The sequence below is a fragment of the Penicillium canescens genome (genome assembly GCF_028828765.1).
Source record: "Penicillium canescens strain IBT 15451 chromosome Unknown utg000007l_segment0_segment0, whole genome shotgun sequence".
NCBI lineage: Eukaryota > Fungi > Ascomycota > Eurotiomycetes > Eurotiales > Aspergillaceae > Penicillium > Penicillium canescens.
In genome coordinates, this window is record NW_026703969.1 from 308059 (window position 1) to 321775 (window position 13717).

General features: G+C 47.5%; 4 protein-coding genes across 4 annotated transcripts; 2 read left to right on the forward strand and 2 right to left on the reverse strand.

The window, feature by feature from the left end:
* Positions 1-6922: 6922 nt before the first annotated feature.
* Positions 6923-7960, forward strand: N7446_010554 (uncharacterized protein; the record flags this gene model as incomplete). The annotated part of the gene is made up of 1 exon (XM_058519297.1): positions 6923-7960. One exon carries the CDS (start codon positions 6923-6925, stop codon positions 7958-7960), a length of 1038 nt encoding a protein of 345 aa, XP_058368135.1.
* Positions 7961-8224: 264 nt separating this feature from the next.
* N7446_010555 (uncharacterized protein) lies at positions 8225-8938 on the reverse strand (the record flags this gene model as incomplete). The annotated part of the gene is made up of 1 exon (XM_058519298.1): positions 8225-8938. The coding sequence occupies one exon, from the start codon at positions 8936-8938 to the stop codon at positions 8225-8227; it is 714 nt and encodes a 237-aa protein (XP_058368136.1).
* Positions 8939-9952: 1014 nt separating this feature from the next.
* N7446_010556 (uncharacterized protein) lies at positions 9953-10762 on the forward strand (the record flags this gene model as incomplete). The annotated part of the gene is made up of 1 exon (XM_058519299.1): positions 9953-10762. One exon carries the CDS (start codon positions 9953-9955, stop codon positions 10760-10762), a length of 810 nt encoding a protein of 269 aa, XP_058368137.1.
* A 274-nt stretch (positions 10763-11036) lies between these two features.
* On the reverse strand, positions 11037-11357 carry N7446_010557 (uncharacterized protein; the record flags this gene model as incomplete). The annotated part of the gene is made up of 1 exon (XM_058519300.1): positions 11037-11357. The coding sequence occupies one exon, from the start codon at positions 11355-11357 to the stop codon at positions 11037-11039; it is 321 nt and encodes a 106-aa protein (XP_058368138.1).
* Positions 11358-13717: the final 2360 nt, after the last annotated feature.

Here is a 13717-nt window from a genome sequence, read left to right on the forward strand (position 1 = left end):
TATATCATATAGATGTTTGCTAGGTCGAGCGAGGTCTGGTACACTGACCTCCGACGACTTGGCGACGCTTAATTCAAAAGCCATTTCTTCGCTCACCGATCCTCAATTGCAAACATCACCGGCCATCGTCAAATTAAATTCGCTGCGCCATGTCGTAAATCGCCTCCAAATCGAACGTTTTGCTCGCGCCAGACATCAGAAAATCTTCGTTTTCCCGGCCCTCCACACTCGAACAAAATCCTCAGGCCCGACCCCCCTTCGCTTGCGAGCCGATGACTTGCTGGGTTTGCCGGAGCAAGGCGCCAAGATCCCATTTCCTGGGCTCATTCTCTACACTCTTGCCATGCCGACAATGGTGTTAACCAATATTTGCACGCCGGCCGGCCTAGTAAATGGTGCCACAGGCCAAGCGGCAGGCGTCGCCGTTGACCCCGAAGGTAAGTCACCAATACGAATATATATTTTCACCATTCTGAAGCGATCCACGTGCGATCAGCGGAATTCGTAGAACTGGACGACCAATACATCTTTTGTACTAGACCACCACTTTGTCTTCTTTTCAAACCTGCTCGCACACAGGCAAACTATTCCTATCTCGAAGACGGATCCTTGCCTATCTTTCCGCTCGAGATGTCTATCACTGTGAAAGGCTATTCAGTCCGACGAAAACAAATCCCCGTCTGTCCAGCATTTTGTCTCACTGACTACAAGATTCAGGGTGCCACCCTCGATTCTGCCATTCTGGATTTGAAAAACGATCGCAAGAATCGGCGACACGACTCCCACCGAAAATACTGTTCAACATACGTACAGCTATCGCGTCTGCGATCACTGGGTGGTCTTCACCTCTTGCAGCCCATTGGCATGAGTGACATCGAGCAGAGACCTGACCCCCATTTACTGGAAGAAATGCAAAGGCTAGATTTGCTGCAACAAGAGACCCTTCGTGCATGGCAGACCAATCCTTGCGAATGAATAGCAGATCCATCCTATCATTCTTTGACACACGCCCTTTATATTTGTAGGCTGTAGTCTCGCATACTAGATGCACCAACTTTTTGCACAACCGGTTAAACTTTGAGATAGCCGTGTCACGGGACGACCCCCAACCCTCCGGGTAGGGGGTGTCCCACAGCCATAATGCAATTAACAGCCATAATGCAAATTTTCAATTTCTTCAACTTCTAGCTCACTTTTTAGACGTATAAGGTCCAGAATCCATGAAATAAAGCCCATCAATAGCCTCATTAGCCAATAATGTATCAACCTCCTCATTTTCAAGTGTTTCCTCCAATTCCTTAGCCGCCAAATCGGCCGCCATTTTCTCTGCGTCTTTCCGCCAAGCACGAAGCTTCGACTCATCTTCTTTCTCACACCTTCGCTGTACTAGCCTATTGCCTGAAATCGATGAAAGGGGACTCTTTGTAGCACCCTTCACCCATCGCTTGCTTTTTGTAGGTTTTTTCCCAGGCGTTTTATGGCTAAGGGCGCGCGCAAGACTCATCTCAGCAAGTTCCGCATTGTATAGAGACGATTTTCCGGCATCAATTGCGCGCCGTAGATGCTTCCGAATTTTATGTAAATCAGGATTCGGGTTATCAAGTAGCGGGAAAACTGTCTTCTCCAATTTTTCAATACGCGCATAAGAATTGGGCGGAGAATTGGTCGCTGAACTTGGGAATTCGCGGGTAGGTGACGGCTCGTCGTATATGCGTAAGGTCTCTTCGTCCGAATATTGCCCTAAATTACCCAAAACTTGTGTCGGATCTAGTGGCCAGATACCAGTAGATTTGAACGAGGTTTGGATAGTTTTGGACCTTAAGGCGTGGCGTCGGACGGCGTCAATGTTGCGGAAAAAGTCGCGTTTTTCGTTACTTCCACCCCACGCCACAACCTCAGTATTCGCCATTTTAAACTTATGTTTTAGGCTTAAAAAAGCCTCAGCATCAAGGGGCTGACATATATGAGTCGTGTGAGGTACAAAATACCAAGGAATAATCAGGTTTTCCTTACAAAAATCGAGAAATTCGATAGTTGTATGAGACGCATGATTATCCATTAGCAAAAGCCTCGGTCGCCCGCGTCGTACGCGGTTTTTTGTGGCTTCATGAACTGAGCATAGCCATCGGTAAGCAGTCTCACTATCCGTCCAGCCACTAGACGTCAAATGGATAATTTTGTACGCCGAAGAAGAGGTTGACATATTACTATACCAGTCTTCCATGTGGACGCTGCCTTTGACTAGAAACCACGGAAACATCACCCAGCCATCAGCGGCAATACATTCAATGCCAGTAATAGTTTCACCTCGATCTCCAGTAGAGCAGTTTGACGCGTAGAGACGACGTGTTGGTTAAGTCCTTCGCCATTTTGGAAGCCGGTTTCATCCCAATTATAGATCTCATGAGGTTCAAAACCATGCTCACGGTAGAGATACTCAAGCCTATCGTACCAATGGCTAATAACTCCAGGATCCTCGGCTTGAATTCGTAAAGACTCCTTTGATTTTTGGGTAATAAGCTTGATGTGTGGAGGTAGACGCCGTATAAGCCGATAGCTATACATTGAACTAACAACTCTCTCCGAACCCGCTATTTTCAACAGGCGATTTGCGGCAATTTCAATGTCTTTTGCAGTTGGAGGTGTATAGCAAGAATTTAGCACTTCGATCCAGCTAATTAATGCATTTTCCTGATTCAAATTCAATGCATTATTGGTGGTAGGGCGATCGGAGAGAGATGTCTGTCCGTTTTTGCGACCGCGAAGCTTCGAATAAGACACGCGATAATGGTCCGCAGCCTTACGTAGTGATGAAAATTCTCGCGTAGTATAAGCATGTAATGCCTTAGCTAGCAGATCCTCTTCATCACGAGTTTTTTTAGGCATTTTAGGTGGGTAGGAATACGCGTAAAAGTTGAAAAGGTAGGAAATTTGCATTATGGAGGTTAATTGCATTATGGCTGTGGGACACCCCCTACCCGAAGGGTGGGGGGTCGTCCCGTGACACGGCTATATCACATTTTGGCTCGTATCTGGAGACTGTAGCTTGCGCCGGGTAAGTACCTCGACCAGCACACATTTTTCAGAGCAAATAAATGAGTTATTACCCCGCTCTACCTTCTGCGTGACTTTCTGGTTGTATTTCGTCGCAATTTTTTGTTTTCACCACGCTTGACTTTCTATTTACAATATGCTGTCGAATAAATCTTTTCCTGCTATTCTCCACGTACGTGATTTCGTCGAACACGTTGAACCAGATCCAACGCGTCCGGGTAAAGCGCTCTCGATGCAGCTACGTGTTTCACTTAACATCCCGTTCAAAGATATCGAATCAGATGATGTTGAATCAAAGGAGATCTCTACTCTCGTTAGATTTTTCAACGAGGGTAAACAATCTGATATTTACCAACCCAATACTTTCGTCTAATCGTCTAGTCCCTTTTTGACTACCTCATCTGAAGATGGCGGGTTCCACATAATACTGCACGCTCATAGTTTGGACCGGTCGGTACATGTATATCATGTGAACCAAAGTACTTTGCTAACACCATGCAGCCATCCGGGTAATCAAGAAGATACAGATTCATATTCTATGCACTGTCCCGGTGCTGCCCAGCCCATAGTGACTTTTCTCGGAATCGTCCTTGAACGAAGACGACAATTGAACGAGGGACGGAATTTACTTCACTATCGTCTTCAAACGACTATTACAACCCATCAACTCGTACCCCTCATACGTTTCACATCACCGCTTTCTTGAAGAACGGGCAGCGTTGGGCAAAGTTCCCACCACTCAATGCGAACGCCTATGTGTTTGTGACGGGTCGTATTTTTGGCCTCACAAAAGAGGATCGCCAGTTAGCTGTCGTGGCTGATGACATACATTTCCTACCAACATCAACAAGTAGTCTTCCGCCAACCCCTTCTTCTGCAACCGGGAAAAGGAAACGCGTTGATCGCTGGTCCCAAAGGGTTGGACCAACAACACCGCCCAAATCCCTATCATCTCATGACCCCCACCTTGCAAAGCCCATCAGAGCGAATACTCCTTTTGACAAAGATGAGGAAAGCACTCAGATTACGTGCGCTTACACATTGGATGAAACCGAGAGCTCACCACAAGCAAGTACACCAAATCCGAAGAGGCGTTCACAAAGGCAAAAAAAAAAAAAAAAAAAAAAAGACTTCATACGCCGATATACTTGCACTGTCCAAATAAAAATGCGGCTAAGGATTCGAATACTTACGTCATCTCTCGTGTTGCGGATATTAGTCATCCGGGAGCTCTTTTTTCATTGGCTCATTTGGATTTCAGTCGCATTTCCACTTCAACGCTGCTTTGCGCTTCCAATTCCTATTCCCCCTGGTTTTCGTTTCAGGGCCGATGCGTGCAACGCGCGCGTCTTCCAGTTTTTAGCACTGTAATATGGGGACCTGTGAATTACTGTATCCGGTTAGTTTTGCCTTTTTAGGTTTAGCGCACCAATACGCTGTTTTGTAACCTCTCCCGGCGTCGCCTCGACATAAAAGAACCGACCTCGCCCTTTCGGCCTCTCTTCTCCTTCTTCCCCTCCCTGGAACTCCTCTATCTTGCACTCATCGCCGCCCCCTTTATTTCCCTCTCGCCCCACCGACTATTGCGCCTTGTTGCAGCCCGACGCACTGCCCCTTTCATTTTATTGGAGATGCCGCTCGACCCAGCCCCAGCTTGTTCTCGCTCCTCGGGCTGGAATGGTAATTGCACAGAAGCAGAACCACTGGAATGATCTAGGCCGCATTGGCATCGTGTGGCTTCAGTTCGATACTCCTACTCCTTTCCCAAAAGAAGTGACTGTGTACCATGCTACGAAGCTATCTAGGGTTTTCCTCTGCCAGTGAGCCTTGTTCGTCTCTGATACCGCCGGCCTCCTTCACATCTGGTGTACCTTCCTCGCCGCATGCCCCGCTCCGTCCGCTCTATCCGAAGTTACATTGCACAGCCCCGGCGTCACAGATGGCTCTCGGTTGCCTGGCCACAAATACGACCCAGTTTGTCGTCATCGTCGGTCTCTCCGGTTCCCTCTACACCAATCGATAAATATTCGAAAGCACAGCCCGGTGATATAGGCCAATAGCGAAAATACCGCACACACCCCTAACCTCGGTCGGTGCTGCATCTTGCGGTCAATGCTAGACAGCGACTGCGAAACTATATCATGATCATACCATCACTTTCCTAATGGAGAAACGGCCTAGAATGGACTGGTGACTAGTGTGGGCATGCATCGCAAGTGTCATCAGCGAGCGCAGCGGGAATCCTTGCCAGTGAACCATAGCCCGTGGTGTTGCCTGTGAAACTGGCATGGTCTGGCTTCCTTGGATGCAATGGCCTGGATTGCAGGATCTGGAGATCGTCTGCGCTTGATAAAAGGAGGATTCCAATAATGGGCTGTATCGCACATTCCGATCGTTCGGAGCACAACCTCAAAAAAGCGATCTGAGAAACCTCAATATCGATCGTGTCTGGATGGCCAACTTCTGAATTAGGGTGATTTGTTTCACGCTGGTAAGGAACTAAGGCTGCTGATTATGCTAACCAGTCGTGATATTTCCAGATTCTAAAGTATCGAAATGCGCATTTAATAGGGCCCAGAGTAAAGCAACAGATAACAGCGACTACCCTCCGCCAATATTTACTCATGCATTTTCAACTCTAAGAAAATTCTGCTGCAAGACCTATCAGTCCCTGAGAAAATCGATTCCACTACAATATTAGCTAATGTTCTTCTGGACGCTGAGCGTCAACATTTCCTGCGCGCCGCGCCCGCCCCCGCTCCCCCAAGCCCGATTACATCCAATGAGTGAGAGCCGGCTGCTATTGCTGAGCTGCATCCTGCAGATTCCGCAAGCCACATCCAGATTGGAGGACCTTCCAGCCTATGACGCCATCGAGCCCGCAATCTTGAACTGTTGCGACCGTTCGAATGCTGAGCAGATCCAAGTAGCGGAGAGTATTGCTGGTATCGCAACAAATGAGTACCCATTGAATTACTCTCAGTTCTTGAATAAAGAACTGCCTTTCCCCCAATCCTTTAAGGCGAATAAACGTTCAGGTGCTGTGACGAGAAGCATACAAACCGATTCCGGTCTAATCAAAGTCCCAGCCGTCGCAATTGCGTTTCATCTCGTGCCGTTCGTGCTCAATTCTCGGCCCTTCCAGTGGAGGACCTGTTGCTGTTTGAAGTGCTCTGTCACACTGCATTTCTCCGCATCCAGATGTTGCCTGTAGTAAAAATGCATCTCTGGCCGCGATGAGGTTCATGTGACTCTCGGCCAGCCGAGCTCAAACTAGTCGATGCACGACAGCCTCCCGCGACAAAAGACTCACCAAGGATCGTTATTAGTAAAGCTGAAGGAAGGAAGAGCAGAATCTCAGCTAGTCGGAGGCGACGACACAGTAGTATCCCGGGAAGGAAAAAGGACCTATACAGGAGTATTGGATGTCACGTGAAATTTCCACTATATGTGTCGCCGCCTTTCCTCTTGCATTCAAAATTAGATTTTCAGTGCTTCGAGAATGTTGATGAGCGCCAAAGTTTCATTCATTTGAGTGCCCGGCCAAAATGTAGGTAATAAATAATAAGGCGGTTGACAGGGCGGGTCCCTTGTAACTTGCATTTTCGCCCTTCTATAAAATGCTGTGCCATAAGTCGTGAGCATGACTCGCTTCCGGAAGTCTCGTGGTTATCGGAGGAATAATAATCCGTAGAATTGTCCTGGCCAGTTCTCGACCTGAAACCCTTTTCTTTCTTGCAGCGCGCCCAATGTCATCCATTCCCTGAATGAGAACAACATAGCCGCGATTACAGCAAACTCAGGCTCCTCGCTTTCACATGTAGGCAGAATAGGTAATGTCCATGTCTAGAGAGGGCAGGCTGTTACAATGGACGATTACCAGAGGCTCGTCGTGGCTCAGTTCTTCGAGGCACTGCCAAACCTCTCCCAGATATCGTGTCACCAGTTTGTCTTGCACCATATTGCCCCGATCCTTTTTCCCAACGCCACCGGCAAGGTAGACGTTCAACCCAGCCCTTTCCAGGGAAGCATGAGCTATACCGCTATATTACATACTCACTCCACGCTCACCGATCATCGCATTGCCGTCCAGTTTCGAAGCGAAAAGCAAGACCTCTTTGGAGTCACCGAAGCTAGCCGCATTCATGGACCTATTGTACCCTTGGTAACATACCAGGGCATGTATGAAGGGCTGTTTGTGTATACATCGCCTTTTGCAGAAGGGACACCGTATATCAGTGTCTTGATGTCTTCTCAGGACTATAAACTGCCGCTTCAGAAGAAGATGGTGACTGTCCTAGACCTTGCAGACCTCGTTACTCGGGGAGCTAGGGCGAACACTACTATATCCGACACTACAATATCCGACCTCACCTCTACTCTTGATGAAATCCGTCATAAGGTCAATAACTACATTTTCCGAAACACAACTCTCAGAAACAGCATTTCTGCTTGCATCAGCAAACTCCTACCACAGTTACGCGATCTCGCCGCCCTCCCTGTCACCCTTACCCACCAAGATCTCGCCCCATTCAATTACCTTGTCGACGACTCCACAGGCCGGGTCCAAGCTGTACTAGACTGGGATGGTGCTATATACCTCCCTGTTGGGTCAAATTTCTATTTTCTGGATAGTCTTTTCGGGTTCATGACCCCAAGTGGTTGGCAAGACACGGAGGATCGTCAGGAACTCGAGGGGGCGTTTTACGATCGGGCTCTGGCTAGTCTTGCTTCCCAGGGAGTTGGGGGAATAACAAAAGAGCAACTGGAGTCGCAGAAGGCGATCGGGATGTTGCTATACGGTGTTGAGCGGCTTCTCAAGTTCAAAGACGAACGAGCCGAGCACTATCTAGATGGATATCTTCGGGGGTTATCTTTCATGAACGGGTTTATGTTCTCGTATTAGCTTAGTATCTGGACGAGGCCTGTCTGCGTGGGAGTTAGACTATGTATATTGGAAAGGATATTAAGAGCCATGCCAGCTTCCTAGGAAATAGGAAAATAACAAGGAATGATTGCCCCATACCTCGCACAATATCATGTTATTAGCTTTTCGGTGGTTAGGTATGTACTCAATTTCTCATTCTGCAGATATAGCTAGCTAAACGAATGTACGAGGGGACATCCTTGCAAAAGATAGAACCCCATGAAAAGGGTAGGATTTGCAAATTTAAGACTCCTCAGCAGCATCCAACCGTGGCATAATCTCGACTTCATGCTCTGTGTAGGGCTTCGAGTCCGTAAACACTTTGTGATTGCCAGAGTTCAAAGGGGCACAGACGTTGTTCCCTTTGCACTCCACAACCCCATGTTCATTGACATGGAAGCTCCACCCAGTGATGACAGGTTCACTCGTCTCAATCTCTTGTTCGGAGATAAGGCGAAGAGGGACACTGATGGTGCCGCGTCCACTAGGATGTGTGAACTCAATGAAGTCTTCTCTGTCCGCAGGGTTCGGGATGATTGAGATCCGTTTCTCCAGGCTGTGAGCTTTGAGAAACCCGGCAAGGTCTGAAGCGAAAGCTGCGTTGATGTGAGTTGCCTCGCCGCTGGCATCGTACTCAAATGCCTGGAACAGTCCATTTTGGTTGAGGAACCACGAGTTCGGCGCGATCTTGTCCATGGCGATGCTTGAAAGAGCCTTTGGGATGCAGACATCAGATTCAGGGGATTGAACCTCGTGGAACATCACAGTCCCGTCTTGGAGTGTGTCGTGGCGATGGAGGAGCCCGGCACCTAGCTTCTTGTGCATGCTGTGCCTGACAAATATGTCCGCGATCGCCATCAAGGTCGCCTTGTCCACCTCCTTTTCCTGTTCTTCAAAGGTCTGGATTGCATTGAAAGAGAGGGCATCCAAGAAGGCACACTCTACTGCAACCGCCATTGTATTGGCAGGTGTCACTGTTTTATCGTTCGTGTTAGCGATTATTGCTTGCACGATGGCGGCCAATCTAGGTGTCTTTGGGTGGGATTGAGCAGAACATGAGATAGCTTCTCGTGAAGTGGAAATAAGAAACCCACAACAAGCGGGAATGATCAGTGTACTTTTGATGAAATCTGCGCTGTGCAACTAGTCTGAGGGAGAGAATGGATTGGAAGGTACGTCTGTATTTATATGAGAAAAGAGTCGGTTGATGCTTGTCATCAATATGACTTGAGCTAGGTCGGGCCAAATATCGAGTAAGCGGGGAACCCTGTCATCCTGGGCGTGCTCAAGCAGAGGAGAACGGGAATAAGTCCAGGATTACAGCGGCTAGAAGTCCATCACTATAGCAAAGATCCACTCCAGCTGAAAAATATTTGAGCCGCAACCACCTATTCTTGGCTTGAGAGCTTCCGAACTTAGTTTTCTGGTGACGTGGCCTGCAGCACGCGGTTTCGCAATGACAAATATGCATGTAAGCACGGACTCGGTCGTCGGAAAGGTGACTGGCGGCTACATACTGGCTGCCATTGGCCATAGAACGGAGCAGCCAGCCACTCATGAATTCAAAGCCGCTACATTTTTATCTAACCTCAAAAACGTGAGTGTTGTTATACTTCAAAATGCGGGGTTCGGTGTTACACCACGTAAAGAGTTATATCAAATCTGGATATATCACCAAGTAAATAGCGTCAGGCTGGAAATAAATGGTAAATTTAGCAGCCACGCATTAGTTTAGCTCGAGGCTGCGCTATAGTTTCCAGCCAATAACCATGTCAATTGGCTGGGACCTGCTTCGATCCGCCAATAAAGCTCTCGCATTTTCGTGACTTTTATCAGAATGTGATTCTCCAGTCACGTAGTCAACTAAACCAACTTGGGATAGGCTAAAGACCGACCCGCCTTTAAAATACCATTACTCTCCCGTTTTTGCTGTTTGTTCTTTCCTGAGTTGCGTCTTCTGCCTATCTCACCATGTCTGCCGTTGTGGTTCTGTCGCAGTTTGATTCACTGGTAAACAAAATGGAATCAGTCAGCTTGAAGCTCTGTCAGAAACGTATTCGCCCATCTACGGACCAGTTAACTGAGTTCCAAGGTTTATACACACGATTCAAGGCGACATTAGCGAATTTTGATGCTGGCATACAGGGATTGTTGGCCATCGGGTATCCCGATGAAGAGGATATTCGACTTGCAAGTCGTGTCCGGTCTGCCAAGAACGACGCACCCTTTACTCCATCGACGATGACGACTCTGAAAAGGAATCTAGTTCTTATCTTTATGGGGCCAACGACGTTTACTTTCGAATCCAAGCAAGTGAAAACAAGAAATAAGCAGACTGAATCGAGATGTGCGACACTTAGATCTCAGCATGCTCATGTTATTCTCATGTGGGCGATGGCGCTTCAGCCATCTGTCTGGAAAGCTTCGGGGGGTATGACCGACAAGACCTTCCACTTTCTCATCGGAAACCTCCATCACGAACGAATCGAACAAATTCCGCCACGAATATTCGAAACTATGTTATCTCTCGCAAAGGAGGGACCTCTGAAGGCCTCTGGACCATTTCAAACGTTCATCGAGAAAGTTTCCAACCCCAGCGGTGAACAACAGCCACCTCTCAAGCGAAGACGTATAGAAGAGACGCCGATGGATTCGACTGGATTCGAAGCAACCGACGAGGGTGGGCCAGAAGGAACCCTTGCTACTGGATCGCGTGGAATACAACATAGCCACAAAAATAATTCAACAGCGATACAGCAAAATAGACGTGAGATACCATGACTAGCTCGATATTCATACAAGGCATCTTAATAACAAGGAACAGAAATCGACTACCGATGCTCTTCTTCGCCTATCTCCAATCTTCCAATGCTAGGAGATAGGCTCTTCAATGCACTTCAGAGCAGTCATCAATGGCAGTGGGAGCGCACAGTTGGGGGGACAGAAACATCTGATTGTTTGGCGGCGCTCGTGCCAAAGAACCGAAGTCAGGATATATCCATCAACCTTTTAGTGGGCCATAAAGATGGTCTCCAGCTAATCCACGAGCTGAAGGCTATACGCGTTTGAAAACAACGACTGCTCCAATCACGCGAATTTCGAAACCCGCTGGTACTGGACTTGTTTCTTCCTTCGATGGATCGTCGTTCTCCCAGTATGGCGGAGAGTTCATGTCTGCGTTCGGATCATAAACCATGATTGAATCTCCCTTCCCGGTAATTTCCCTATCGTAAGGCGTTGGTCGAAATAGTATGGCTCCACGTATGTTGTAGATCTCTCCTTCTATTGCATCGGTTCCCAAAGCGGCCTTGTTTTGATTAGAATATACAGCCGAAGGAGTCTGGGTGGGACGGCAGACCTCGTTCGGCATCACCATGCTCACAGTTGATATCGACGCGAAACCGAAAGATGAAGCCTGCGCTTGTTACTTCGCATTTTAGCATGAAAGTTAGCATAGCTTTTTTGTTATGGACGGAAGGAATTACACTTACCAGCCCGGTGTGCAAGGAGGGCAAGATGGTCTGAGGCTTTGGTCGAACGCAAAGCGGCGCACGCAGTTCCTCAGCCGACTATGTTGTGCGATGGCGCTGGCAACTCGGTGCAAGATAATCTGCGCTGAAGGCGGGCAGAGGGGTTGAAGATTGACGGATTACCAGGTGACCCGAGGGGTTGCCCCACCTCGGGACAGAGTCCAAGTTTCATCGGGCAGCAAAGGGTACTTACAATAATCTCACTTCCTCTGCGTCTCTTCTCGTCAGAGGTAAACTGTCGCTCGCCCACTCATTCGTATCAGAGAGAACAGTAATATGGCACTGCACCTACTGGGCTTCAATTTCTGTTTACATCGCACTGTTCTTAATGGTCATTCCCTTGCACCTACGCCTACAGCAGCACAGAACCCGAGACGATTCTTCCAATTCGTATATGTATTAAAATTGATATTATTGTTTTGTGTAGCTCTGACCGGTATTTTAGTGCTTTCTTTGCCCGTGCTTAAATTAAATGTCTGCTTGCGTCGGCCGATCACCTTCTTCACCTGCGCCTGCTCCTAGTCGACCATCTTTTCTTTTCGACTCGGTTAACTCGTGATGATTCATTGGCCGCTTCTTTTGTGTGGTGATCTACGATCTCGTTACCGATCACTTCTATTGGGCAAAAGTCGAACTGTCCGGATAGCTTTTCCCTGCAAGCTGCCGGTTGAGGCGACCTCTCAACAGAGGAATAAGAAGAACCACTTTCCACAAAAAGAAATCGTACCCTACAGGACAGTTCTTTCACAAATATTGGCTCCTATGCCCGCTTCTGATCGACCCTACCCTTGGAATACAGAAGTGACAAGATTCAGAAAACGCCAGTCGAAGTCACAACCTTCCTCAGGCTAATTATGGCGACTTGGAGCTATGCAGCGGGTAAGTGACTGGGTTTTTGATGAGGTCAATATACGTACCGTCGTTAATTGGACCCACAGACATGGTCTTATAAACACAAGGATTGTCGTGCCTAGTGAGTAAAGCAAAAGCACGATTGACCCCATCGCCGCCAACCAGAGAGCCTTGTGATGCTTGGATGTCGTCGGATCTGGATGTCGCCAGAATACATTGAAAGTAGTGGCAGCTCCATTTTTGGGCTTCATGCATGTAGCCCAAAACCGTATGAATTGTGCGTTAATAAACCCTTGGCTGACCAAAATCACGAACGTGTATAACACAAGCAAAGACCTGCGATGTTGCTGAAAGATCGTTAGTGAGAGGCCTTCCATGTAAGAGCCAATTCAGACTTGCCGGCTGGTAAATGGTCAGGGACAAAACAACAATCGTACCAACGAAGAATAAGCCCGCAATTATGTGAGTCAAGAATGACTGTAAAGTTGATATACAAAGATACTGTAAATGAGTGTCAGCGTCGACCTCGCTCTTATCACCTGCACGTACCTCGTTCAAAATGAGCAAAAGTAGCACGACGCCGACCTCCACGGCAGATATTGAACGTGATAGATCTAGCATTGGGGTAAGAATGAGTTATCATCTAACAAACAAAGCTGCTTACCATTATCTGCGGTTGTTCTTTTCAATGCGAGCAGCATGGATACAACTGAGCCAAGAATAATAATGCCACCTATCATGATCTGGCTGTAGATGAGTTGTTGCTTGTTCCGCTTTCCCCGGCTTAATGCCTCCGTATACAAGAGCCAGAATGCAAGGCTTGCCACAGAACAAAGCGTTGCTGTTGTCGATGCGACCAGTTGGAATATTAGATCTAGTTCCATGTTTCCAGATTTCCTTTTCATCAGATCTTTGACTGTAGTCCGTGGGACCAGTCGTCTTTAAATAGAAAAGAGGATCCAAAATACATTGCTTTCTGTCTGTCCAGTCCGGATGATCTCTTAATTGTTCCTTTCTTCCATGGATGAAACCTCGTCCATGTTTGGCCTCATTTGATAATCGATTAGTACGTTGTTTGACTGGTATTTATGGGGTATTTTGGTTGACATGTCCAAAACGGAGTTAGACCTGGCATGGAGAAAACCAGGCGAAAGATGACTCCCATTAGAAACTCTAGGGTAATACGATCGTGTGTTGAGTTCGACACAATTGGCATCTATCCCGAGCAGGTATAGCGCTTGCGAAATAACGCTTGGCAAAGCGATATTGGATGGATCTCACTAAAGGATAACTATCAACAAAATGCCATTTGTTAGATTGTCATTTTCCCATCTCAAACCACAGTGTAATAAGA